Source organism: Mustela erminea, chromosome 13 (genome assembly GCF_009829155.1).
Source record: "Mustela erminea isolate mMusErm1 chromosome 13, mMusErm1.Pri, whole genome shotgun sequence".
NCBI classification, from domain to species: domain Eukaryota; kingdom Metazoa; phylum Chordata; class Mammalia; order Carnivora; family Mustelidae; genus Mustela; species Mustela erminea.
Window position 1 is genome coordinate 47128310 of NC_045626.1, and position 25673 is coordinate 47153982.

Here is a 25673-nt window from a genome sequence, read left to right on the forward strand (position 1 = left end):
CTCTGCTCAGCGGGGAGCTTGCTTCCTGCCCCCTCCTCTCTGCCTGCCTCTCTGCCTACTTGTGATCTCTCTCTGTGTGTCAAATAAATAGAATCTTTAAAAAAACAACAACAACAATGAAACTCATTTTATTCACAGCTTTCTGGAAGAATGATTCCTTAACCCAAAGGAGTGAGTCTAATTGCTGGGTCATAGGATAGCTCTATTTTTTGAGGAACTTCCACACTGTTTTCCAGAGTGGTTGCACCAGCTTGCATTCCCACCAACAGTGTAGGAGGGTTCCACTTTTTCCCCATCCTCACCAACATCTGTCATTTCCTGACTTGTTAATTTGAGCCATTCTGACTGGTGTGAGGTGGTATCTCATGTGATTTTGATTTGTATTTCCCTGATGCCCAGTGGTTTTGAGCATCTTCTCATGCACAATATTAGGTATTTACCCAAAGGATACAAAAATACAGATTCAAAGAGAAACATGCACCCCAGTATTTATAACAGCATTATCAACAATAGCTCTCTGTGGAGAGACCTCAAAAGTCCATCAATGGAAGAATGGATAAAGAAGATGTGGTATGTGCACAAGCACATGTGTGTATGTTAATGGAATATTACTCAGCCATCAAAAATGAAATCTTGTCATATGCAACAAAATGGATGGAGCTAGAGTGTATTTTGCTAAGTGAAATAAGTCAGTCAGAGAAAGACAAATACCATCTTGATCTCACTCACATATGGAATTTAAAAAAGACAACAGATGAACATATGGAAAGGGCAAAAAGAGAAAAAGGAGAGAGGGAAACAAGCCATAATAGATCCTTTAAAAAAAAAAAAAAAAGATTTTATTGGGCGTCTGGGTGGCTCAGTGGGCTAAAGCCTCTGCCTTCAGCTCAGATCATAGTCTCGGGGTCCTGGGATGGAGCCCCATGTTGAAGAGCCTGCCTCCCCCCCCCACCTGCCTCTCTGCCTACTTGTGATCTCTGTCTGTCAAATAAAATGAATAAGTAAATCTTTTTTAAAATAAAAAAAAAGATTTTATTTATTTGAGAGAGAGGACACAAGTGTAGAGGAGGGGCAGAGGGAGAGGGAGAAGCAGATTCCCCACTGAGCAGGGAGCCCGATGCAGGACTCAATCCCAGTACCCTGGGATCATGACCTGAGCTGAAGGCAGACGCTTAGCCAACTGAACCACCCTGGTGCCCAAGAACAAACAGAGGGTTGATGGGGGATAGACTATCTGGGTGATGTGTATTAAGGAGGGCACTTGCTATGATGAGCACTGGGTATTGTATGTAAGTGATGAATCACTGAACTCCACTCCAGAAACCAATATTGCACTACATGTTAACTTCCTAAAATTTTAATTAAAAAATAAATTATTTAGGGGCACCTGGTGGCTCAGTGGGTTAAAGCCTCTGCTTCCGGCTCAGGTCGTCATCCCAGGGTTCTGGGATCAAGGCCCACATCAGGCTCTCTGCTCAGCGGGGGGGCTGCCTCCTCCTCTCTCTGCCTGCTTGTGATCTCTGTCTGTCAAATAAATTTTAAAAAAAATCTTTAAAAAAATAAGTTATTTAAAAAATTTTAAAAACAATGGAGCAAGTCTAGATGGTAATTTCAGACAGCTTGTTGATTTTGAAAGGGTATGTAAGGTTGGCGGTAACAGAAACAGAAAGATATTTGGGAGCAATACAGGACTTGGTTCCCCTTGAAATTTCACTGGGAGGATTTCTACCTCCTTCAGGTGCCACCTGGACATAGAGTCTGGGTTACAGAATGACCCTGGTGGTGAATGACCTCAGACTAGTCCTGCTCTGGCCAATGGGACCCCACATCTGGTCCACCTGGAACTCCTAGGAGAGCTGATGCAGTGCAAGGAAAGGATCTGGGGCTCTCTTGGGAACTGCTCCCAACCTCAAGTTCATGGCCATGCTCAAACTTCCAACAAAAAACATTTAAAGTATGAATTCATTATCTGTAGGCCACCCACCACACAGCAAATCTTTGATTTGCTAACATTTCACCTTCATTCCTATATTAAAGTGGTCTTCTCATGATGTTTACATTTTTTGCCTCCTTTATCTCTCTAATGCACAATAACCATCAGATGAGCACTGGCAAGCTCCCTCTAGCCTTTTGAGATGTATGAAGGTATGTGTCATTGTAGTGTTTGTTGTGGTCTTCGCCACATTTATATCCACTGTATCCAATGTTCAAAATCAGTTGGTTTTAAAAGGTACATTTTAGGGCGCCTGGGTGGCTCAGTTGGTTAAGCCGCTGCCTTCAGCTCAGGTCATGATCTCAGGGTCCTGGGATCGAGGCCTGCATCGGGCTCTCTGCTCAGCAGGGAGCCTGCTTCCCTCTCTCTCTCTCTCTGCCTGCCTCTCTGTCTACTTGTGATCTCTCTCCATCAAATAAATAAATAAAATCTTAAAAAAAAAAAAAGGTACATTTTAACATCAGCCAGTGAAATAAATTAACCTTAACCTTTAGGAAATTATAGTTTGTCCAGCCTGATAATTTTGGATATAAAGGAAACATTTTTGTCTAGCTTAATAAATACATCAACAGATACTACTACTTCATTCTCTTTCTCCTTTGCCTCAACCTCTGACTTTTTCTCAATTGACCATGATGTGAAGTTGAAATACAATTTATAAAGTATTTTTATATTTTGTTTCATTCAAGGCACCTTCCTTTAAAGCAGATGCATATAACACTTTTTATCTTTCTTTTTAAATATCAAAATTTAAGTTGCTCTGTACTCCTTGTGCCTCATGATTGATTTTTATTTTGAAGCAAGTATAACCTGTATTAAAAAAAAAGTATAGCCTGTAATAAAAAATTTTTTCTCACCTCTCATGGAAAGGATGAATAACTGTTTATTCAGATTGGATTTCTTTTTAAAATTTAATGTGTAATTAACATGCAGTGTTAGTTAATTTCAGGTGTATAGTATAATGCTTCAACAAGTCCATATATTACTTAGTCTCATTAATATAAGTGTATTCTTAATCCCTTTCACCTATTTCACTCATCCCCCAACCATCTCTCCTCTGGTAACCATCAGTTTGTTCTCTGTAGTTAAGAGTCTGTTTCTTGGTTTGTCTCCTTTTTTCCTTTTGTTTGTTTGCTTTGTTTCTTAGATTCTACATAGGAGTGAAATCATATTGTATTTGACTTTCTCTGACTGCCTTATTTTGCTTAACATTATACTCGCCAGATCAATCCATGTTGTTGCAAAGGGCAAGGTTTCATTCTTTTTTACGGCTGAATAATATTCCTGTGTGTGTGTGTGTGTGTGTGTGTAGATATATAGATAAGTATCTTTTTTTTTATAGGTATCTTCTTTATCCATTCATATATTGATGGACACTTGGGCTGCTTTCATATCTTGGCTGTTGTAAATAATGCTTTAATAAACATATGGGTGCATATATCCCTTCAAATGAGTGTTTTTGTATTCTTTGGGCAAGTACCCAGTAGCGCAATTCCTGGGTCCTAGGGTATTTCTATTTTTAGTTTCTTGAGGAATCTACATACTATCTTCTACAGTGGCTGCACCAATTTGCATTCCTATCAACAGTGCATGAGGGTTCCTTTTTCTCCATAACCTCGCCAATACTTCTTTTGTGTGTGTGTGTGGTTTTGATTCTAGCCATACTGACAGGAGTGAGGTGGTATCTCGTGGTTTTCATTTGTATTTCCCTGAGGAGGAGTGATGTTGAGCATCTTTTCATGTGTCTTTTGGCCATCTGGATGTCTTCTTTGGAGAAATGTCTGTTTATGTCTTCTGCCTGTTTTCAAATTGGATTATTTGATTTTTGGGTGTTTAGTTGTATGACTTTATACATTTTGGATACTAATCCATTATCAGATTTGTCATTAGCAAATATCTTTTCCAATTCAGTAGGCTTTTAGTTTTGTCTGTTGTTTCCTTTGCTGTGCAGAAACATTTTATTTTGATGTGGTCCCAATGCTTAATTTTTCCTTCTGTTTCCCTTGCCTCAGGAGACATATCTAGAAAGATGTTATGGCTGATGTCACAGAAACTACTGTCTGTGCTCTCTTCTAGAATTTCTATGGTTTGAGGTCTCATATTTAAGTTCTTAATCCATTTTGAGTTTATTTGAGTATCCATCTGGGTATGATGTAAAGAAGGTGGTCCAGTTTCATTCTTTTGCATGTCCCTGTCTGGTTTTCCCAACACCATTTGTTGAAGAGACTGCCTTTTTCCCATTGCATATTCTTGATTCCTTTGTCAAAGAATAATTGACCATAACACCATGGGTTTCTTTCTGGGCTCTCTATTGTGTTCCATTGACTTATGTGTCTATTTTTATGCCAATACCATACTGTTTTGATTCCTACAGCTTTATAATATAACTTGAAATCTGGAATTGTGGTATTTCCAGCTTTGTTTTTCTTTTTCAAGATTGCTTTGGCTATTCTGGGTCTTTTGAGATTCTGTACAAATTTTAAGATTACTTGTTCTATAGAAAATGCTTTTAATATTTTTATGCAGATTGTGTTCAGTCTATAGATTGTTTGGGGAAATATGGACATTTTAACCATTTTTTTCTTCCAGTCCATGAGCATGGAATGTCTTTCTATTTGTTTGTGTCCTCTTCAGTTTCTTTCATCAATGTCTTATAGTTTTCAGAATACAGTTCTTTCTCATCCTTGGTTAGGTTTATTCCTAGGTATTCTATTATTTTTGGTGGAATTGCAAGTGGGACTGTTTTCTTAATTTCTCTTTCTGCTACTTTGTTATTAGTATATAGAAATGCAAATGATTTCTGTACATTGATTTTGTATCCTGCAAATTACCAAATTCATTTATCAGTTCTAAAGTATTTTTTCATTGGAGTCTTTAGGATTTTCTATGTATAGTAGCATGTCATTTGCAAATAGTGAAAGTTTTATTACTTCCTAATGAATTTGATGTCTTTTATTTCCTTTTTTTGTCTAATTGCTGTGGCTAAGATGTCTAGTACTATGTTGAATAAAAGTTGTGAGAGTAGACGTCCTTGTGTTGTTCCTGTATTGGGGGGGGAAAGCTCTCAGTTTTCCCCATTGAGTATGATGTGCACTGTGGATTTTTTCATATATAGCCTTGATTATGTTGAGATATGTTCCCTATGTTCCTACTTCGCAGAGGATTTTTTATCATGAGTGGATGTACTTCGTCACATGCTTTTTCTGCATCTATTAAAATGTTCATGTGGTTTTTATCCTTTCTCTTATTGATATAACATATCACATTGATTTGCAAATATTGAACCACCCTTGCATCCCAGGAATAAAACCCACTTGATTGTAGTGAATGATTGTTTTACTGTATTGTTGGGTTCTGTTTGCTAATATTTTTTGAAGACTTTTGCATCTATGTTCATCAGACTTAATGACCTGTAGTCATTAAGACTTTTTCTGTAATGTCTTTATCTGGTTTTGGTATCAGGGTAATGCTAGCCTCACAGAATGAATTTGAAAGTTTTCCGTCCTCTTATATTTTTTGGATAATTTGGGAAGAATAGGAATTATCTTGAAATGTTTGGTAGAATTCACCTGTGAAGCCATCTGGTCTTGGGCTTTTTTTTTTTTTTTTAACATATAATGTATTATTTGCCCCATGGGTACAGGTCTATGAATCATTGGCTTACACACTTCACAGCACTCACCGTGGCACATACCCTCCCCAATGTCCATAACCTAGCCACCCACTCCATACCCCCCTACACTCCAGAAACCCTGTTTGTTTCATGGGACTAAGAGTCTCTTATGGTTTGTCTTCCTCCTAATCCCTTCTTGTTTCATTATTTCCCCGTACTCCCCATGACCCCCTGCCCTGCCTCTCAAATTCCTCATATCAGGGAGATCATATGATAATTGTCTTTCTCTGGTTGACTTATTTCACTCAGCATAATGCCCTCTAGTTCTATCTACAATGTTGTAAATGGCAAGATTTCATTTCTTTCGATGGCTGTATACTATTCCATTGTATATTTATACCACATCTTCTTTATCCATTCATCTGTTGATAGACTCTAGGTTCTTTTTATAGTTTGGCTACTGTGGATGTTGCTGCTATAAACATTCAAGTGCATGTGCCACTTTGGATCACTACATTTGTATCTTTAGGGCAAATAGCCAGCAGTGCAATTGCTGGGTTGTAGGGTAGTTCTGTTTTCAACTTTTTGAGGAAACTCCATGCTGTTTTCCAGAGTGGTTGCACCAGCTTGCATTCCCACCAACTGTGTAGGAAGGTTCCACTTTCTCCACCTTCTCACCAGCATCCATCATTTCCTGACTTGTTAATTTGAGCCACTCTGACTGGTGTGAGGTGGTATCTCATTGTGGTTTTGATTTGTATTTCCCTGATGCCGAGTGATGTTGAGCACTTTTTCATGTGTCTGTTGGCCATTGATGTCTTCTTTGCAGAAATGTCTGTTCATGTCTTCTGCCTATTTCTTGATTGGATTATTTGTTCTTTGGGTGTTGTGTTTGATAAGTTCTTTATAGATTTTGGATACTAGCCCTTTATCTGACATGTCATTTGCAAATATCTTCTCCCATTCTGTTGGTTGTCTTTTGGTTTTGTTGATTGTTTCCTTTGCTGTGCCAAATCTTTTGATCTTGATGAAGTCCCACTAGTTCATTTTTGCCCTTACTTCTCTTGGTTTTGGCGATGTTTCTAGGAAGAAGTTGCTGCAGCTGAGGTTGAAGATGTTGCTGCCTGTGTTCTCCTCAAGGATTTTGATGGATTCCCGTTGGACTTTTGTTTGTTGGGAGTTTTTTGATTACTGATTTAATTTCATTGCTGGTAACTGGTCTATTCAGATTTTCTATTTCTTCCTGTTTCAGTTTTGGTAGGAAATATGTTTCTAGGAATTTAAATAATTCTTTGTATTTCAGTGGTGTTCGTTGTTATTTCTCCTTTTTGACTTCTGATTTTATTTTAATCCTCTCTCTTTTCTTTTTGATCCTGATTTCATTGATCTGTTGTTTTTTTTATTTACTTTATCATCTATTTCTGCTCTAATTTTATTATTTTTTTCCTTTTGGTTTTGGGTTTTGTTTGTTTGTTTGTTTCTCGCTCTTTTAGATGTTAGGTTAGGTTGTTTATTTGAGATTTTTCTTGCTTTCTGAGATAGGTCTGTATTGCCGTATTGCCATATACTTTCCTTCTTAGAAACACTTTTGCTATATTCCAAAAATTTTGGACCTTTGTGTTTTCATTTTCCTTTTTTTTCTTTGTTTTTGTTTTCTTCTTTAATTTCTTCATTGACCCATCCATTATTTAGTAGAATGTTATTAACTTCATGTATTTGTGCTCTTTCCAGATTTTTTTTCTTGTGGTTGATCTCTAGTCATAGCATTTTGGTCAGAAAAGAAGCATAATATGACTACAATCTTTTGAATTTGTCAGTATTTGTTTTGTGATGTAATATGTGATCTATTCTGGTGAATGTTACATGTACACTTGAGAAGAATGTGTATTCTGCTGTTTTAGAATGGAATATTCAGGATATATCTGTTAAACCCAACCAGTCCAATGTGTCATTCAAAGCTACCATTTTCTTGTTGATTTTCTGTTTTGATAATCTGCCCATGATGTAAGTGGGGTGTTAAAGTCCCCTACTCTTATTGTATTACTCTCAGTTAGTTCCTTTATGTTTGTTATTAACCTTTTTATATATTTGGGTGTTCCCATGTGCTGCTTGCACACTGCCCAGGTGTATACATATTTATAATTATTATATCTTGTTGGATTATCTCATTATTATATGGTATCCTTCTTTGTCTCTTGTTATAGTCTTTTTTTCAAAGTCTACTTTGTCTGATATAAGTATTGCTCCCCAGGCTTTCATTTGACATCCATGTGCATGATAAATGTTTCTCCATCCCCTCACTTTCAATCCGCAGGTGACTTTTGGTCTGGAATGAGCCTTCTAGGCAGCAGATAGATGGGTATCGTTATTTGGATTTTTTTTTTTAAGATTTATTCATTTATTTGAGAGAGAGAAAGAGAGAAATCATGAGTGGAAGGGGCAAAGGGAGAGGGAAAGAGAGAATTTTAAGTAGGTTCTATGCCCAGTGCAGAGCCTGACACAGGGCTTGATCTCAAAATCCTGAGATTCTCAAGTCCAGTGAGTATCTTTTGGACCATTACTTTAAATTCCCTATCAGGCATGTTACTTATCTCCATTTCATTTAGATTTGTTGCTGTGGTTTTGTCCTGTTCTTCCATTTGAGACATATTCTTCTGTCTCTTCATTTTATCTAACTCTCTGTGTCTGTTTCTGTTTGGAAAGTCAGCTATGTCGCCCACTCTTAAAACTAGTGGCCTTGTGAAAAAGAGCTCCTGTAGCATCCTGCAGTGCAATGTCCCCTGTTTCCAGTACCTGGCACTGCAGGGGGGGGTCTCCCATGTGTGTTGTATGTGTTGTGTGTCCCCTGCTGTTGTGGCTGAGCCACTTTTTCCTTCAGCCCAGGAGAGTCCAGTGGCTCTCCTTGCTGTTTTGTGCAGTGTTTGGCCCTGGTGATTTTTGTGGGCCAGTCTGGGGCAAACCCAGGCTTGAGTTGAGTCAGACCAGTTTGCCAGACATGCAGTAGCACCAAACTGCAGGCTGCTTTCCCTGTGTTGTCCCCTGAGATGCTTTCACTGGTAGGTGGGGTCTTCAGTCAGACCAGCTATCTGCACCCAGCCCACTGCTGGGGCCCCAGTATGATTGCTTGTGTGGTTACATTTCCCTCTCCCCAGGGCAGGAGTCACTTTGGAGTGCCACTGACCCTTGCTGGGGCTGCTTGCACACTGCCCGGTTTGTGGGTCTGGTTTGAGTGGATTCCAGGCAAAAGCACACCAGAGGGGGCAGATCCACAACCCACACAGGGGGTAGTGCATGTCAGCCAGTTAGGTAGTGAATATCCATGCTTCACTGGTCCCTGCAGATGGTCATGGGAATTTGCTTGGGAGCAGGAGAAGGAAATGTTGCCTACCAGCTCCTTTGCTCCTAGAGAAGTCTTCCAAGGATCCCTGCTCCTCCAGCCATTTCTGAGACTAGTAAACAAATCTCCTTCCCATGTACCCCAGGCATTTTTTAAACTACTGCTTCTGTGCTGTATCTCTGTCGCCTGTTTGTGGTGCTGTTTCTTTAAGGGTGAGGACCCAGTTTCCTCTTGCCCTCAGCCCTTCCAAAGCTGAGCCACAGATTTTTTTTTTTTTAAAGATTTTATTTATTTATTTGACAGAGATCACAAGTAGGCAGAGTCAGGCAGAGAGAGAGGAGGAAGCAGGCTCCCTGCTGAGCTGAGAGCCCGATGTGGGACTCGATCCCAGGATCCTGGGATCATGACCTGAGCCGAAGGCAGAGGCTTTAACCCACTGAGCCACCCAGGTGCCCCTGAGCCACTGATTTTTAAAATTCCAAGGACTCCTGGCTGGGTCAGTCAGTAGAGCATGCACCTCTTGATCTCTGTGTTGTGAGTTTGAGCCCCGCGTTGGGAATAGAGATTACTTAAAAATAAAAATCTTAGGTTGCTTCTGGGTGCCTCCGTCAGTTAGCCGTTGGACTCTTGATTTCTGCGTGGGTCATGATCTCAGGATCATAAGGGGGAGAAGCAGACTTCCTGCTGAGCAGGGAACCCGATACAGAACTCGATCCCAGGACTCTGAGATTATGACCTAAGCTAAGGTAGAGAGAGGCTTTACTGACTGAGCCACCCAGGTGTCTCTCTCTCCCTCTGCTCCCCCGCCCCCTGCCACACACTCACAGCGTGTGCGCACGTGCGCTCTCTCTCTCAAAAAAAAAAAATTTTTTTTTAATAAAATAAAAACCTTTAAAAACTAGATAAAAATGAAATTCCAGGCTTTCAGTCCTGCTGGTTATAAGAACTCATGAAATTTGGATCCTCTGTCTTTCAGAACCAAACATTATGGGGATTCATTGTCTCTGGCGCAGGCTCCCCAGTGTAATAATCTGTCTCCCTCCCTTCTTCACAGCTCTCTCCCCACCCAACCCCCCTCACCCTGCATACAGCAGTGGTCTATTTACCTCCCCATGCATCTCTGCCCTTCCTACCCTCTTCAGTGTGACCTCTTCTCTACCTTTAGTTATGGAGTTGGTTCTAGTCTTCAGGTCGTTTTCCATGTTATATACAACAATGAGAGTGTCATCTATTGTGACTCCCATTATATACCTATATATACTCCACTGCATCTGTCAGACACATCTGTCTATGTGAGCTTAGGGTCCTCCTACTTCACTATCATCCCAGCGATCTCCCAGATTGGTTTTAAATCAGATTCTTCTATCTGTAATCTAAATAAAAATTGTTCACGTTCAGGAGGAAGTTAGTAATACCAACTTCCACATGTCATTCTAATCCTGGGAAATACAGAGGAAGGTGTTCAACTTGATAATGGATGGTACAGCCTAAGGAATGTCTAACATTCAAATACCAAATACGGTCTCATGGAAGCAGAAAAAATATAGAACACTTCCATGAAGCCATTAGTTTTTATTTTTTTACTCTACCTGTACTTTTCATACATAGCAAATAAGACTTTCCCAAAATTCGTATTGAGATTCACAGAAATCAACAAAAGCCAAATGATGACCTAATATTTACTGAAGTATCATAATAGTATAATAGCTAACACTTACTGAATTAATAGCTAACATTACTATGGTAAACACATTGCCTGCATTATCTCGTTTACCCATTTGATTTAATCCAGCAGATGCTTTTATTATTCCCTATTTTGCAGATAAGGAGGGTGAACCTTCGAAAGGTTCTATAACTAGCCCAAGATCACAGTGTCAAGGACCAGTCAACTCTACTGCCTTCCTACAAAATCCCACCCATGAAATTAAAATGAGGCTTGTAAGAGTCACTCACCACCCCGTACCTTCCTCCTGTAAAGTACCATCTTTCTCTTATCCACCCCAGAAAGGCAGGTTGCTGCGTACACAGAGGTAGTGGTCAAACTCACAGTTCCAAGCCCTTTAAAACAACTGGAAATTAAACTCTAAACCCCAGGAATTAAAAGCAATGTGCCCCCAGGTGACACAGTTGATCGATGATAGAGGCCGACGTGAACCCCCCCCCAGACTCCTACTGACTACTCTGGTCTCCCATATCATTGAGGTTCCTTGCATTTTTACTTGAATCAGTTCTAAGAAAAAGTCTTCTAAACTCAGAAAACCAACAGGTACCACCTAACCCATTAAGAACAGTGTTTGGGCCCAGAAATAATTTAATATGAATCATAAAATAAGACAATTACATCCCTACTGCCTTCACATGCAGTGATTATGGTTCCTTCGGACTGCATTTTTGAAGGTAATGGGATTAAGTGGTGTTCTTCTTTTTAAAATTTTATTTATTTATTAGAGAGAGAGTGTGTGAGAGAACATGAGAGGGGAGAGGTCAGAGGGAGAAGCAGACTCCCCGCAGAGCCGGGAGCCCGACGCAGGACTTGATCCCAGAACTCTGGGATCATGACCTGAGCCAAAGGCAGCCACTTAACCAACTGAACCACCCAGGCGCCCTATTAAGTGGGGTTTTAAATTGAAAACTCCACCTGCAGCAGTTTGTCGCTTTGCTTTTTCTCTGTCTACTTTGCGTTATAAGGTTTTTCATGAGACACTCAAGAAATTGTGCACTTGGACGTGTCTCGAGTGGACCTGACATCTCTTTAGCCTCTCCTCCAGGACCCTCTCTGACATACGTAACCGCTCTCTGTCTGTCTTCCATCTAGCATGGCACCACGCTCCTCATGGTCGCCTCCTATGCCGGTCACATAGACTGTGTGAGGGAACTGGTTCTGCAAGGAGCAGACATCAATCTCCAGAGAGAGGTAGGTCAGGTTTACACTTGAATAAGAATGACCCAAGTGACAGAGACTTGAAATTTTTACAGTGGTAAATAGGTAAGGAAGACCAGATTAATCATTGCTTTTTTCCTACATGGCATTAATGCCCAGATTGTGGACTTTGCTGTGCCTAAAATAAGGCCCTAGAATGGACCATTGGGTGTACATCAGTGGAATGAATATTCTCAAGTGTGTGTTATAGTCTGAGGTAACCAAACCTCTAACCACATTCCCTGAGCACTCATACATTTCCTCCCAAGCTTAAATCAGGTCTTCCGTCTTCCCTGGGGAAGAGGTGCTGTAGAAGTTAAAGGATTTTCATGGAGCTTTTTTGTATTTTTTAAAAGATTGGGTCGCCAACCTGTTCTGAATGAGGTTCACTTGCTAGACTATCTCAGTCATCTTTATCAAACTATGATTTCAAAGGGCTTCTCTGACTGGCCACGTGTTAAATAAGCTCTCCCCAAAAAGCCATGTGATGGACATTGAACATGAGCCTGTTCCCATGCTTCATTCAAAGGCCACCTTGGGAGTTCAGTCTGGCTAGAGGATCCATTCTTGGTCCAGTGTAGAAGAGCAGTGGAAGGTTGGACCTTTTACCATACTTTGGGAGTCAGATCTGAGGGGGATCCATTTATTCTCAAGCTGATCTAGGGCCTTGCAAATTAACCTTTCTGGAGGTAGATCCATAGGTCAACCCTAAAGTGAATCTGACCTCTCAGTCCACACTAACTCAGACCCAAGATGGCATCCTGGGGCAAGCTTCAGACTGAACTGGAGCATTTGATGTTCCTTGATCCAGTCTTATCCTAGGGCCTACCCTACAGTTGTTTCAGAAAAGATGAGTCATCAACCAAACTTTCATCAATCAGTACACCCCGTCTTCCAGCCTGGACTGCTACCTCTGAGTAGAGCTGTGAGGGCTGGCTATTCTGTGGAGCACCTATAGTCCTTCCCTTCTCCCTTCTGGGTGTCACCTTGACTCTGGACCATGGAAGAATGACACTTGATGAATAGACTCTGGAGTCTGGCTCTCCATAGGCCTGCGCCAGCAAGCCTGATCTATCAAGAGGAGCCATACAGACAGACCATAGCAAATCCAGTCTCACAGACAGATTCTTTGGAGCAATTTTCACAACACTGGAGCATTGTTTTAAGCCATTTTTCATGTCAGCAGCTAATTTCCTTCTGGGAGGAAAATGTTTGGGCCCATTTAGAATTATAATTTGAAATTACCCTAATCTTTTTGTTTTTCCTTTATGCTTCACAGTCCTGGTTTATTATAGCTTTAAAGAATAGACAAACTTTTCTCTAATAAAAACAATATGATTCAGATCTGCTCCTCAAAAAACTTTATCCTGAAGGGCAAGTTTAACACACTCAAGTATATCTTCAGAACAACTGTGAAAAGCTGAGAGAAGAGAAACATTTGTTTGCTTTTCAGCCAGTGTATGGTTTTTATGGTTTTATATTTATCTGTTTCATTCCGATTGCTCCACTAATATTCTTGGATATGAAAACTATTGTGTGTTGAACAAAAATGGCCCTCAAGGACTTACTGAAGTGTGCCCAATTTTGAAATAACCTTGTAGCCCAAATAATGTTGCTACATGAATGCCCAGTGGTCCCCTGAATTTCCCGAAGCCACCCCAGCCTCCGGTGACAGAGCTGCCAAAGAGAGGCCCCAAGCTCACACACGAGGTGAGTACCTAGCAGTGCTTTGGAAGGTACTCATGTAGCAGGCTTCTATCTGGGTTCATTCTTAGTCCATTTTTTCCATTTAATCCATATCTAAATACTTGTTTCCTGAAAAGGTACCTGTCATTGTTTTCTTTGGATGGCTGTCTACGTACACAGAGCTTGCAAGAACAGAAAGCTAATGATCCAGAGAGACCATTGCTCTAAAGAACCAGCAATATCAGCTAAAATTTCCAGGGTTAGGAACTGCGTGTGCAGTTTTCACGAGGCCCTGGGTTACAGTAATAAAGCACATACATTTAAGACCTTTATTCACATTCCAGCTGACGTCTGGCTCCTCTGTCTACAGATGGCCACATTCGTGTGCACAATGATTAATGAATGATACTTGTTGTTCCAAAATTGATTCACACTGCTATAGATATGGTTTTTCAATTAATATATCATAAAATCTTAGTGAAAAGTCCTTTTTCTTAGGGAAGAAACAATTTCTAGAAATTATCTCTGGTAGTTTCTGAAATTTAATGTCTGTTGAGAAGGTGAAGATTTTCCTATGCTAGCCAAGTTTCTTCATCCAGACCTGGTTACATCCTCAGGTTTCTGGAACTCAGTGTTCTCCACTGCAGGAAAGCAATGAAAGGATGCCTTCCACTTGTTTCTGTGGGAACCAAGGGGAAAGTCACTCCTGCGTGGCAGGCAGAAAGGCTCTGGGAATGGTCACATTACCTGTGTCTCCCCAGGGCAGCGTCTGGTTGGGGGCATAGCCTGAGATAGAAGGTCATGACTGGGAAGGTATTGGCTTGTGTTCTGCCACAGTGGTTGGGCTCATTGGTCCCTGTCTCAAACACACACACACATGCATACATGTATACACACACACACACACATACACTTAAGAACATGCTTCAAGGTCATCAGTAATCCTTAGGGCCTGCTCCTCCTGGCTTCTCCCACCTGGATGAGAACCTACCACTTTAAGACTTCCAGGTGAGCTGTGGAAGGTGTCTCTCCTCACTGTGCCTGGGAAGGTGTAACGTGTGAGCTTCATTCCTGCTCAAAGCACTGAAATAAAAAGCATCCTTGAATGGAAAATAGATATTGCCCACAGAGTGGTACGATGAATTTGCTCCTATCACACAATGATCTGGCTACCAGTCTTTGAGTCGGCTTGTGGAAATGGCTGGGAAGGGAGGATGCTCAAACTTGTGTCTCCGACTATCCCTGATCTGGTTTAACATTTGGAACCAGGCTGGTTTTTTTTTCCTCTTTTGAGGAATATTTTTTGTCCTCTTTTGAGGAATATTTTGAGTCTGTTTGGGTGAATTACTTAGATTCTTCTTGGGCTGGTAGCTTTCTACTGTGGGGTACTTAACTCTGTAGCTAGAACTCTACCAGAACTCTTCCCTGTAAGAATGAATGCCCATGTCACCAAGCATGGTAGTTAGTTCCCTGTGACCTCTGTAGCAAATTACCACCTACTAGGTGACTTCAAAGAACAGAAATGTAACACTTTTACAATTTTGGAGGCCAGAAAATTCAAGGTGGGTCCACAGGGCTGCACTTGTTTTGAAAGCCCCAGGGGAGAACCCTTTCTCTACCTCTTCCAGCTTCTGGTAGCTGTGGGCATTCCTTGACTTGTGGCCGCATCCCCTGTGCCTCTGTGGTCACATTACCTCTTCCCCTCCTCTATATCAAATGGGTCTCTATCCAGTTGTCACTGGATTTACGGCCCCCCAGGACAAGCCAGGATAAGTGCCTTTTCTCAAAATCCTTAACTTAACCCCATCATATGCCACAGAAGGTAATATTCACAAGTTCCAGAAATTAGGACAAGGACATATCTTTTGGGTCCATCATTCACCCCATTAGACCAAAAATAAAGTTCCGCTTTCATATTCTCACTTCTCTGAACAAGGAATATAATCAGTTCAAATGTAGCTCCCTCCTAGGTTAGAAGGCTTACATACAAGGATATTGTTTTGTTTGCAAATGTACAACAAATGCAATGTAACTAAATGCCTTAAAACCAGCTGTTTGTTCTCTCCTAGTCAGGTACAACTGCCCTGTTCTTTGCTGCCCAGCAAGGACATAATGACGTTGTGAGATTTCTCTTTGAGTTTGGAGCATCCACTGAATTTAGGACCAAAGTAAGAGAACTTTCTTGATTTCATACCTCGTTGAAGAATTTTAGCAATCATGATTATTCATGTCTCTCCATCCATAGTATGAATTTGTGCTTCTTTTTTTTTTTTCTTAAGCCTCGGTTAAAGCCTCTGCCTTCGGTTTGGGTCATGATCCCAGGGTCCTGGGATCGAGCCTCACATTGGGCTTTCTGCTCCACGAGAACCCGGCTTCCTCCTCTCTCTCTCTGCCTGCCTGTCTGCCTACTTGTGATCTCTGTCAAGTAAATAAATAAAATCTTTAAAAAAAAAAAGACTTTATTTATTTTAGGGAAATGAAGAGAGAGAGAACACAGCAGGAAGAGGGGCAGAGGGAGAAGCAGACTCCCCAATGAGCAGGGAGCCTGACTTGGGGCTCCATCCCAGGACCCTGAGGTCATGACCTGAGCCAAAGGCAGACACTTAACTAACTGAGCCACCCAGGCACCCCACTCTTTTTACAAGATTTTCAAGCCTAAGAAGGTGGACTTCACAAAGTTACTTGTAATGGTTGAGAGGTAGTCCTAAGGAATCAATTCAAAATATAGCATTTTCCCTCTGGGCTCCTAATTTTATGGGGCATTATTTATGTTCTGTCTTGCACTGGTAGCTTCCTATTCTGGGACACTAAATTTTGTTATCAGGATGGATACAATAGCAGGTGATTTATAACTCCCTGTTTTCGTGGGCTTTTTTTTTTTTACTTCAAGATTAATTCCAGTGCTCTATCAAAGTATTTAAGCCACTCTTAGTGGAATCTGAGAGATTTCTAAGGAGGGCAATCTGTCAGGCAGTTTACTTTTTGAGATGCCCTCACTGAAGTATGTAACACATGATTACAGTTTACATAGTTGGGCAAGGAAATGCGGTTCTTCCTTTAAAGAAGTCATTGAGTCTTCATGCGTGACACACAGATAAGAAAACTCAGGTTGCAGAAAGATCAGTTTTGTGTTTATGATATGATTGTACAAGATAACTTAGGTTTATAGTAGGAGAATTTGAACTGCTTTAACATTTTGGAATTGTCAACTTATTTCCAGCCTAATCAGAACCAAAAAATTCCTGGAAATTTGCCTGACTTGGAATCTTTCAGTCTTTCTTAAACCACCGTATGTGAAATTTGGATGTCAGGGGAGTTTCCAGTGGATTTTTTTTTCTTTTCCTGTTAAGATGCTAACTATTAAGTAGATCTGAATTTCAGATAAGATCGGTCTGTTCCAAACGTGCTGTTTGACAGTACACATGCCTCCACACATGCTGCATATAATATACAATAATCCAAAAAATATGTTTGTATGTATTTTCATATTAATTATCATTTTATTTGTCATAATAAAAGTAATACAACTAAAAATAGAAAGTAAAGTTCTACAAATGTAAATCTCAGCTCTTTGAACTAAGTCAGAATGGTCATACCCCGCATATGGCTGCTTTAGTCTTCTTGGTTAACGAGTTAATGCCGGCTTTCAGCCTTTGTCTCTGCAGCAGTTGCTGTCCCAGAAATCCATGGAACACAGGGCCTGGAGCACAATTCCAAATGTTTCCATTAGGTCACCTGCAGGTGTCCAAGAACTTTCCATGGGAAGAAGAGAATGTCAAGAGGCGTTCAGTTTTCATATGATCCTGTCATCAAAATTACCTTTGTTTCAACAGTTGTTCTCATCATTATTAAAGTTATATCCCCCAAAATGTGTTTTTAAAAATAAAAGGTACAGAGGCACCTGGGTAGCTTAGTCAGTAAAGCATCTGCCTTCAGCTCAGGTCATGATCCTGGGGTCCTGGGATCAAGTCCCGCATTAGGCTCCCTGCTCAGGAGGGAATCTGCTTCTATCTCTCCCTCTGACCCCCTGCCCACCCCCAAATCATGGATGCATGCTGTCTCTCTCTCTCTCAAATAAATAAACTATTTAAAAATAAATAAATAAAAGGTACAGGGGCACCTGGGTTAAGCATCTGACTCTTGATCTCAGCTGAGGTTACGATCTCAGTGTCATGAGTTCAAGCCCCCCATTAGACTCCACTCTGGGTATAAAGTCTACTTAAAAAATAAATAAAATAACAAAAATAAAAGGTACCAGCTCTTCTATGACAATCACCATATTTTATCTATTCTCTTACCTCATTAGGCAAAGAGAAAAACTGACAGAACAATAGTTGGACATGTTGGTGTTCCTCGCTGCTATTGCGATTTTTGTTGCCCATGCCCCCCACCCACATTGGCCCACCCCCCCCAGCAGCCTCAGCCCTTCAGTCTGTCCTCCATTCTCTGCCCTTCAAATCACAGCTCAAGTGCCCACTCCCCACACACAACCTGTGAACAAGGGAGCTCTTACAGCAGTGTTTCTCCAAGTGAGACCCACCTGCCACCTTCACACCACAGTCCCCTCACACGACTGGTCAGAAAGCCTGTTTCTGGGCCTCACCAGAATCAGACCCTATGAGGGTGGGAGTCAGAGAGCGGGCGTTCTGCATAAACACTCTGTGCCCCAGATTTATAAACCACCCTCTCTTAGAGTTAGGATTTGTATTTCAGAACCAGATGACATGTTCTTACATTATTTACAACGAGCACAGATGTCCACAGACCAATTCGCAGAGCCAAACAAACAGCTCTCCAGATGTAGATGGGAAAAGATAATGCCTTGGCTGCAGCACCTGAGAAAAACCATCAAGGGTTTCAGTTGACCACAGACTCAGTGAGTCAGTAGTGTGATGTGGTTGACATGAAAGCTAGTTCTAATTCAGGCTGTCAAGATAAAAGTTGAATAGATGGAACAAAGGAATGTCCCATTCCCCATCGGACCACATCTACTCTTCTGGGCTCCGATTCGTTCTAGGGCCCACATTATAAAAGAGATCTGGACAGACTGGCACATGTTCAAAGGAAAATGCTACATAGGATGGTGAGAGGTTCACAGGGTACATGCAGTTACCCACTCTTAATGGACCCACACCTTATCCCCTGAAGACAATGGCCCCAGATGGTTACTCCATAAATCACCTTAATCTTCAAGGCCCACAGCTGGGGGAAAACACAGGGAGAAGCCAGTAGTTGTCAAGAGGGTCTCTAGACAGAAGACACAGGAGACTTCAGGTAATTCCAAGACAGAAGTGACTGGTACAGGCTTTCTAGTCTTCATTTCCTTTATTGAGATGCAAATAGATAATTCTGCATTTGACATGGGCCGCGGCTCACAATAACATAGTCCAGTAACTGTAATGTATCCCAAGCAAGTCATCCACATGTATGACGCGATGCCTTCAGGAGGAACCCTGTCATGACTATAAAGAGAAAGAGATGAAAAAGGAAAGGTGAGTTTGTTGTCATCTATGAGGAAAGTTTTTCCCGAAGCTCTCCCTCTGTGGGAGCATCTGCTCGGTAGAGACGTCTGTACCCTTCTAACATGGTACTACCTTGCAGGATGGGGGCACAGCCCTGTTGGCTGCCAGCCAGTATGGACACAAGCGGGTGGTAGAGACGCTGCTGAAGCATGGAGCTGACATCCATGACCAACTCCACGTGAGTGCGTTTTCAAGGGGACGTTAGCTGGACGCTTGCCTACCCCCTCCTCAGCCACAGAATTGCAGTCTAAATTCAGGTGTCGGAAATGCCACTTCAAAAATATTTTAATGAGCAGTAGGACTTCAGTCCAAGAAAAAGCTGGAATTAGCCAGATGAGCTTTTTCTATGGAGAAGCACATAACCTTGTTTACCCACCTTTGTTTTACCCTTTAAACCTCTCATACATACGCAGCAGCTCATATAACGTGTGTGGGCAGGAGCTTAAAAATCACGTGACACGTACTTACCCATAAGATAACCAGCCTGGCATATGGGCTTGCTGAAAAGCAGAATAATGCTGTTGTAGAGTTATCCGGGAGGAAGAGCACACAAAAAGGAGAAATCAAGTTATTCGAAGAGAAGTGAGATGGGGTAGGGGTGAAGAACTGAAGAACACGCACACCACTGGCCTTCCAGAGGCTCCTGCTGCGAGTGTGGGTCTGTTGCAGCTAATTGACAATTAGCACATGGCCCAGAGGCTCTTTCCATCGTCGCCGTCAATCCTGTTATTCTGGCTTTGGACAATAACAAAAATAAAATATAAAGAGATGAAGTGACTTGATAGAGTCATCACGAGGAGTAGAAGGGTTCCTACTGCTGGTTCCACAGGAATCGTATTTTAGGCTATCCCACCAGCAGACATGCAAACACACAACACCTTCACAGACATGTAGTGAGATATGTCAGTGGGAACTTCTTCATTTGAACACCCTCCCCTGAGTTTACACGATGGACTGCCACATCACAGACCTCTGTGAAGCACATAGCAGCTAGCACCACCCTTTTGCACTTCAAAATCTGGAACACCCTTTGAACCCGCAGCTTTCTCACTTCAGTGACCGAGTTCCTTGATACGGGTCTGAGGGAGTGATTCTCAGCTCTGGTGGCCATTAGAACCACATAGGGAACTGGGGGTGGGGGGTGAACTTCCAGGCCCATCCCAGACGGAGCTGGAATCTCTGAGGGCACAACTAGGGCAGCAGATGGTTCTAATGGGCAGCCAAGTCTAAGAACACGGGTCCACAGCTTTGGCTAATTGTTTGGCTGCATATAATGAAGTATATGTGAGAGCATGAATGAGAGAGAGAGAGAGAGAGAGTGTGTGTGTGTGTGTGTGTGTGTGTGTGTAGTTCAACAGGAAGTACCCAAGTCTTTGGAAAAGGAAAATGAGTTGTGATTTTCATCCCATTACCATTAATAGTCAGCAATCCAAATGGACTGGCAGATTTGTGCTTGTTAGACAACATTCCATCCAAAAGGCTCACCCCAGAGTGGCAAATAATCTTAAGAAATGCAGAGTTTGGGACGCCTGGGTGGCTCAGTTGGTTAAGCAGCTGCCTTCGGCTCAGGTCATGATCCCAGGGTCCTGGGATCGAGTCCCACATCGGGCTCCTTGCTCGGCAGGGAGCCTGCTTCTCCCTCTGCCTCTGCCTGCCTCTCTGTCTGCCTGTGCTCGCTCGCGCTCTCTCCCTCTGTCTCTGAAAAATAAATAAAATATTAAAAAAAAAAAAAAAAGAAATGCAGAGTTTGGGGAGAGCCCATTCCTGTACTAAATTATTCTCTGTTGTGAAGTGACTCAAGAAATTACATGCACCGGGGCACCTGGGTGTCTCAGCTGGTTAGGCGCCTGCCTTCGGCTCAGGTCATGATCCCGGAGTCCCGGGATCGAGTCCCGCATCGGGCTCCCAGCTCCATGGGGAGTCTGCTTCTCCCTCTGACCTTCTCCCCTCTCATGTTCTTTCTCTCTCTCTCTCTCTCAATTAAATAAATAAAATATTAAAGAAAAAAAAAGAAATTTCATGCACTGAAACTTCCATTTTTTTTAAATATTTTTATTTATTTATTTGACAGAGAGAGATCACAAGTAGGCAGAGAGGCAGGCAGAGAGGGGGCGGGGGGAAGCAGGCTCCCTGCTGAGCAGAGAGCCCGATGCGGGACTCGATCCCAGGACCCTGAGATCATGACCTGAGCCGAAGGCAGCGGCTTAACCCACTGAGCCACCCAGGCACCCTGAAACTTCCATTTTATGCAAAGACATTCACCCTCACCCAAATTGTCCAAATACGAATGTTTCCACTAAAAACAATCAAAACATGGAGGATCCCCAGTCAATGGCTCCTGAAAGCTTCTAGGAACAGAAATGTGTCGTGTGCAGTAAAAACTTCAATGCTTGGACAGGCATTTTAGGGAATGTCCGAGTTAACGGCTGCGAAGAGCACAGTGGATTTTCTGTGGCCACACAGTAAGGAGCAGCTGAATATTTCATCCCCATATCAAACATCTGCTTAAAGATCTATACAGGCTGAGTAATTTTTTAATGATTGCCTGAAGAGGAGTCTGGCAGCTCAGCTGTCACCCACCAGAAACCTAGCACTCTCCACCTGGCTGGACTGGCAGGGAAAAGCACTTTTTATTTTAGCTTGTGGTTACGGTTCCTGATGGGAGGGGTGGTAATTAACTGGGTGAGCGAGGTGTTTTCCACTAGATTGTGCCCGGGTTTTCCACTGCGGTCTAGAAATAATGAGGCTCGGCCCACTCTGTGAATGCTGTCTACAGGAGGTGAGCCTCTGGGGAGGAGGCCGATGGCTGTGCTCGCCGCCGAGGGCTGTGCTCGCCGCCATTACCAGTGACAGGTCTTTAAGAAAGAAATGCCCAGAGGACCTAGACACTCAGTTAAAAGGAAAACACACTAAAGGGAACTGGAAGCCAGCGCTTGCTTTGAGCTTTCCTGCAGGACTTCTTCATTCTTCATACGTGTTGTTGGTTTCTTCTGGGCTGTTGGGGAGCGAGTTCATGGAGTTCACCAGGGCAGTTTTTCTAGAAGCATCTTTTGTTTCAAAGCTTAGAAAAATGGCATGTTGGGGGGGGGGTATGGAGATAGGGGCAAGAAAGTGAAAGGGGTAGGAAAGATCTAATTAAAAGGACACCTTATTTTCTGATTCATAAAAACATACCATACAGGTTTGGGGGACTTGTTCATTGTTTTTTAATTAATAGACTTTATTTTGTGTTTGTCCTTTAAACTAACACTGAGCCCTTACTTGACCAAAGAATTGAAGTGGAAAACTGCATTAAACGTATGTATTTGTTAAACTAATCGAAAGGGGATAACCCTAAGATCCCACAAAGAACACTGGTGACAGCTAACGAAAGGTCTGTGCAGATGAGAGAAAAATGATAACTAGCTATTTGGACAGCCTGGGTGCCGCTGCCAAGGGAGTGGATGATAGGCTCCATGATCAAGATTGTGTAGAGCAAACAGTCACTACATTTGTTATAACGTATCCTTTTAAGTCTATTTGAAACATTACCTTTCCACCTGACTTCTTGTGATATTTTAGACCTGTTCTTCAAAGAATAAAACACTAACCTTGAATATGAAAACAAAGTGGGGGACAGAAGTGGAAAGTTGGATTAAACGGATGTATTTTTAATTGAATTTCTTTTAAAATAAACATGAAAGATGATTTGAACCCTTTCATTCTGATATCTTTCAGGATGGAGCCACTGCCCTCTTCCTCGCTGCCCAAGGTGGTTACTTGGATGTGATTCGACTGTTGTTGTCCTCAGGAGCAAAAGTCAACCAGCCAAGGCAGGTAATGTCCTTGTGGGCAGGGCTGTGGGGCAGGGAGGGCCTGCCCGTCCTGCAGCAGCTCCTGAGATAACTGGTCAACTCTGGGCATCCTTCAACCCTTTCGCCTCAGTGATAAAGTTAATCTTGGATTAGGGTTTCTCCTATTCTTTGTTTGGGCTCACCAGCAAGCCTGTGACACCGGGCTGACTTCACCATTTACTGTTTTTGAAAATTGGGTGTTTGGTGGCTGAGGTCAAGTACATACTCGGCCGCCTCCTGTTCAAATAAATTATGGCTGCGCTGAGGTCATGAGAGTGCACTCGCCTGGGACATAAGTAAATAGAGGTGAGTCAGGTAGCCTTGCCCCTCTCCAGTCCCTCTGCTGATACAATGTCTTATCTCTTACCCCTGGCGCAGAAGATGAGTCCTTCAGCCCACTGGGAATCATTAGTAGGTTCTACACCTTCATCTCTCCCAATTATAACACTATTGAGACTGACTTTACCAAAACCAAGCTAACATCTAGCAAATCAGTTGATACCTAAAAGAACAGAACTACCGGGTAATATAGGTCACACTTTATGGATGGTAAAGAACCATCCAAATCTAAGGCATTATAATTAGCTTCTCTTATATAGGAATGGTTTCTGCACTAATTAATTTGTTTTTAACAAAACATTTCAGATTAAAGTAACATAACTTTAAGGGTAGTTTTCTCGGGGAAAAGTAAAGCTGATTTCTTCCCAGGAAATGACACCCAGGCAGATTCCCATAATAATGTGACCTGATGTGTAATGTAACATATGCTTATATGTTCACATAGGGAAGGTTGGTCTGAGCTCTTGGACCCAGGCTTCTTCAGTCTTTAGAAGTCCAAGTGCATAGGAACCTAAGATGACAAAGGGCCTTTGGGCAAAGTGGGTTTGAGGTCAGGAATCCTGAATTCTAGATCCAGCTCTGCCAATAACTAGCTGTGTGGTTTGGAACAAGTGAATCAGCATCTCTCGACTTCTCTTCCTTCATCTGCAAATTAGGAGGCTGGACAGGATAACCCTGAGAATCTCTTCAAGCTCCCCCCTTTTAATAACTGTTTTATTCAAAACTCAATCAATATTTCTTAAGCACTTAACGTACGCCAAATACTGCTACGTAAGATTAAACTTTTAGAGTTTTAAAGACAGTCTTAGATTTAGATGGCCCCAGGAATACGCTTGGGAGAGGAGGCTCTTTGAAAAAGTTGTACTTCCATACCTGCCAGAGTTGATGTTTGGGGATTGGAGCTTAATATTTTCTTGTTGGTCCTCCTTATTTTAAAAGTTTTGATTGATTCTGAATCGGGTGCTTCATTTTGCCAAAGGTCATTTTTAGATTGCAGAAGTTTGATCTGGAGGTCATTATTGAGGGTACCACCGTGAATTTAGAAATGAAAGATTGTCAAGATTACCAGGCTTCTCTATCTGTACATCTTTCTGAAATAGTCTCTGGCACTTTGACAAATCTATTTGTAAAGTGCATCGTACTAACCGTATGCCTCAGGTACTATTCATAAAAAACAAGTTGATATAAGAGGTTATATTTCAGGGCACATGGGTGTCTCAGTTGGTTAAGTGACTGCCTTCAGCTCAGGTCATGATCCTGGAGTCCCAGGATTGAGTCCCATATTGGGCTCCCTGCTCAGCAGGGAGTCTCCTTCTCCTGCTGACCCTCTCTCCTCTCAGCTCTCTTTCTCTTATTCTCTCTCTCTCTCAAATAAATAAATAAAATCTTTTAAAAAAAGATTATATTTCAAATAGTGCACGGATGGTGACCACTCAAATCTAAGTTGAGTCATAAGATGACCCCGAAGCCAAGAAATTAAAGAGTGAGTCAACAGTACGGGGCTGGCCACACCCCCATGCCTGCTTTCATTCCTCATGGTGAGGATGACCTGGTCAAAGATGACCTAGTCCAGCTGTTTGGAGGACCCCTCCCTCAGATCAAAATGCAAGTGACATGCCCTTCAAAGACTGCATCCAGTGCAATTGTGTGGAATTATGAGTCCAGCTCTAAAAAAATTGTTATTCAGGAAAAGGGGTGTTTTATAAAATAAAAATAGCTTTGGAGGGAAAAAAGCAATGGAATTTTTCCTTTTTATAGGGTACATTAACCCCACTGTACCTTCAAGCCATACTCTTTTTATTACCTGCCATGAGCTGATAAGAAAAGGTTATCTAGCCAGGTCAGACTAGCCCAGGTCCTGTCTTCTTTGAAACTGTAAACTCTGCACAAAATAAAAGAAAAAAAAAAAAAAGCAAACTCTGCATATTTAATTCCCTTCCTACAAAACAAGCAGGGTCATAAAAATGGCAAAAGCGATAGTAGTCCTGGATGACTTTGTCACAAGTTATGAGGAGCTTTAAAAAAAAAAAAAAAGGGTAACTAAAAGTTTCCATTAAAATGGCCTGTGAGTGCTAGACTATTACATCAGCAGGGCATTCAGAAACCAGTGCAGTATTCCAAAATCTCAGCTGACACATGGAATCCCTGTCAGAAAATTCTTGAATTTATAAAACAAAGGCAAGGATGTTTGCCCGATTTCATTTCTTAATGTTTTTAGATAAATTGGGTTTATGATTTCTTTCCTTGCCATTCTCCGGGGTCCCAACATTTTGTGGTACCCCTGGGACAGCATGTTCACAGAGTTGCACTGAAATTATTCCGCAGACTGAGCTTCAGGGAATCTGAACAGTGGTAGGAGTGGCTTTTCCTTGTAACTCTATCATGGATGAACTGAAAATCTTTCTAGGGCTTTTGTGAGAAGGAATCCAA

At 41.9% G+C, this 25673-nt stretch overlaps 1 protein-coding gene across 5 annotated transcripts in view; it reads left to right on the forward strand.

Moving 5' to 3' along the window:
- ANKRD29 (ankyrin repeat domain 29) overlaps window positions 1-25673 on the forward strand; it is a 57389-nt gene that overhangs the window by 13192 nt on the left and 18524 nt on the right. For 4 of the 5 annotated variants that reach the window (XM_032310320.1, XM_032310321.1, XM_032310318.1 and 1 more), the window contains 4 exons: window positions 11759-11857; window positions 15619-15717; window positions 19151-19249; window positions 22789-22887. In XM_032310320.1, the coding sequence (XP_032166211.1) occupies window positions 11759-11857; window positions 15619-15717; window positions 19151-19249; window positions 22789-22887 (396 nt within the window). Of the gene's footprint in view, window positions 1-11758; window positions 11858-13344; window positions 13574-15618; window positions 15718-19150; window positions 19250-22788; window positions 22888-25673 lie in introns of those variants that run through there. The other variant, XM_032310322.1, reaches the window with a different exon arrangement.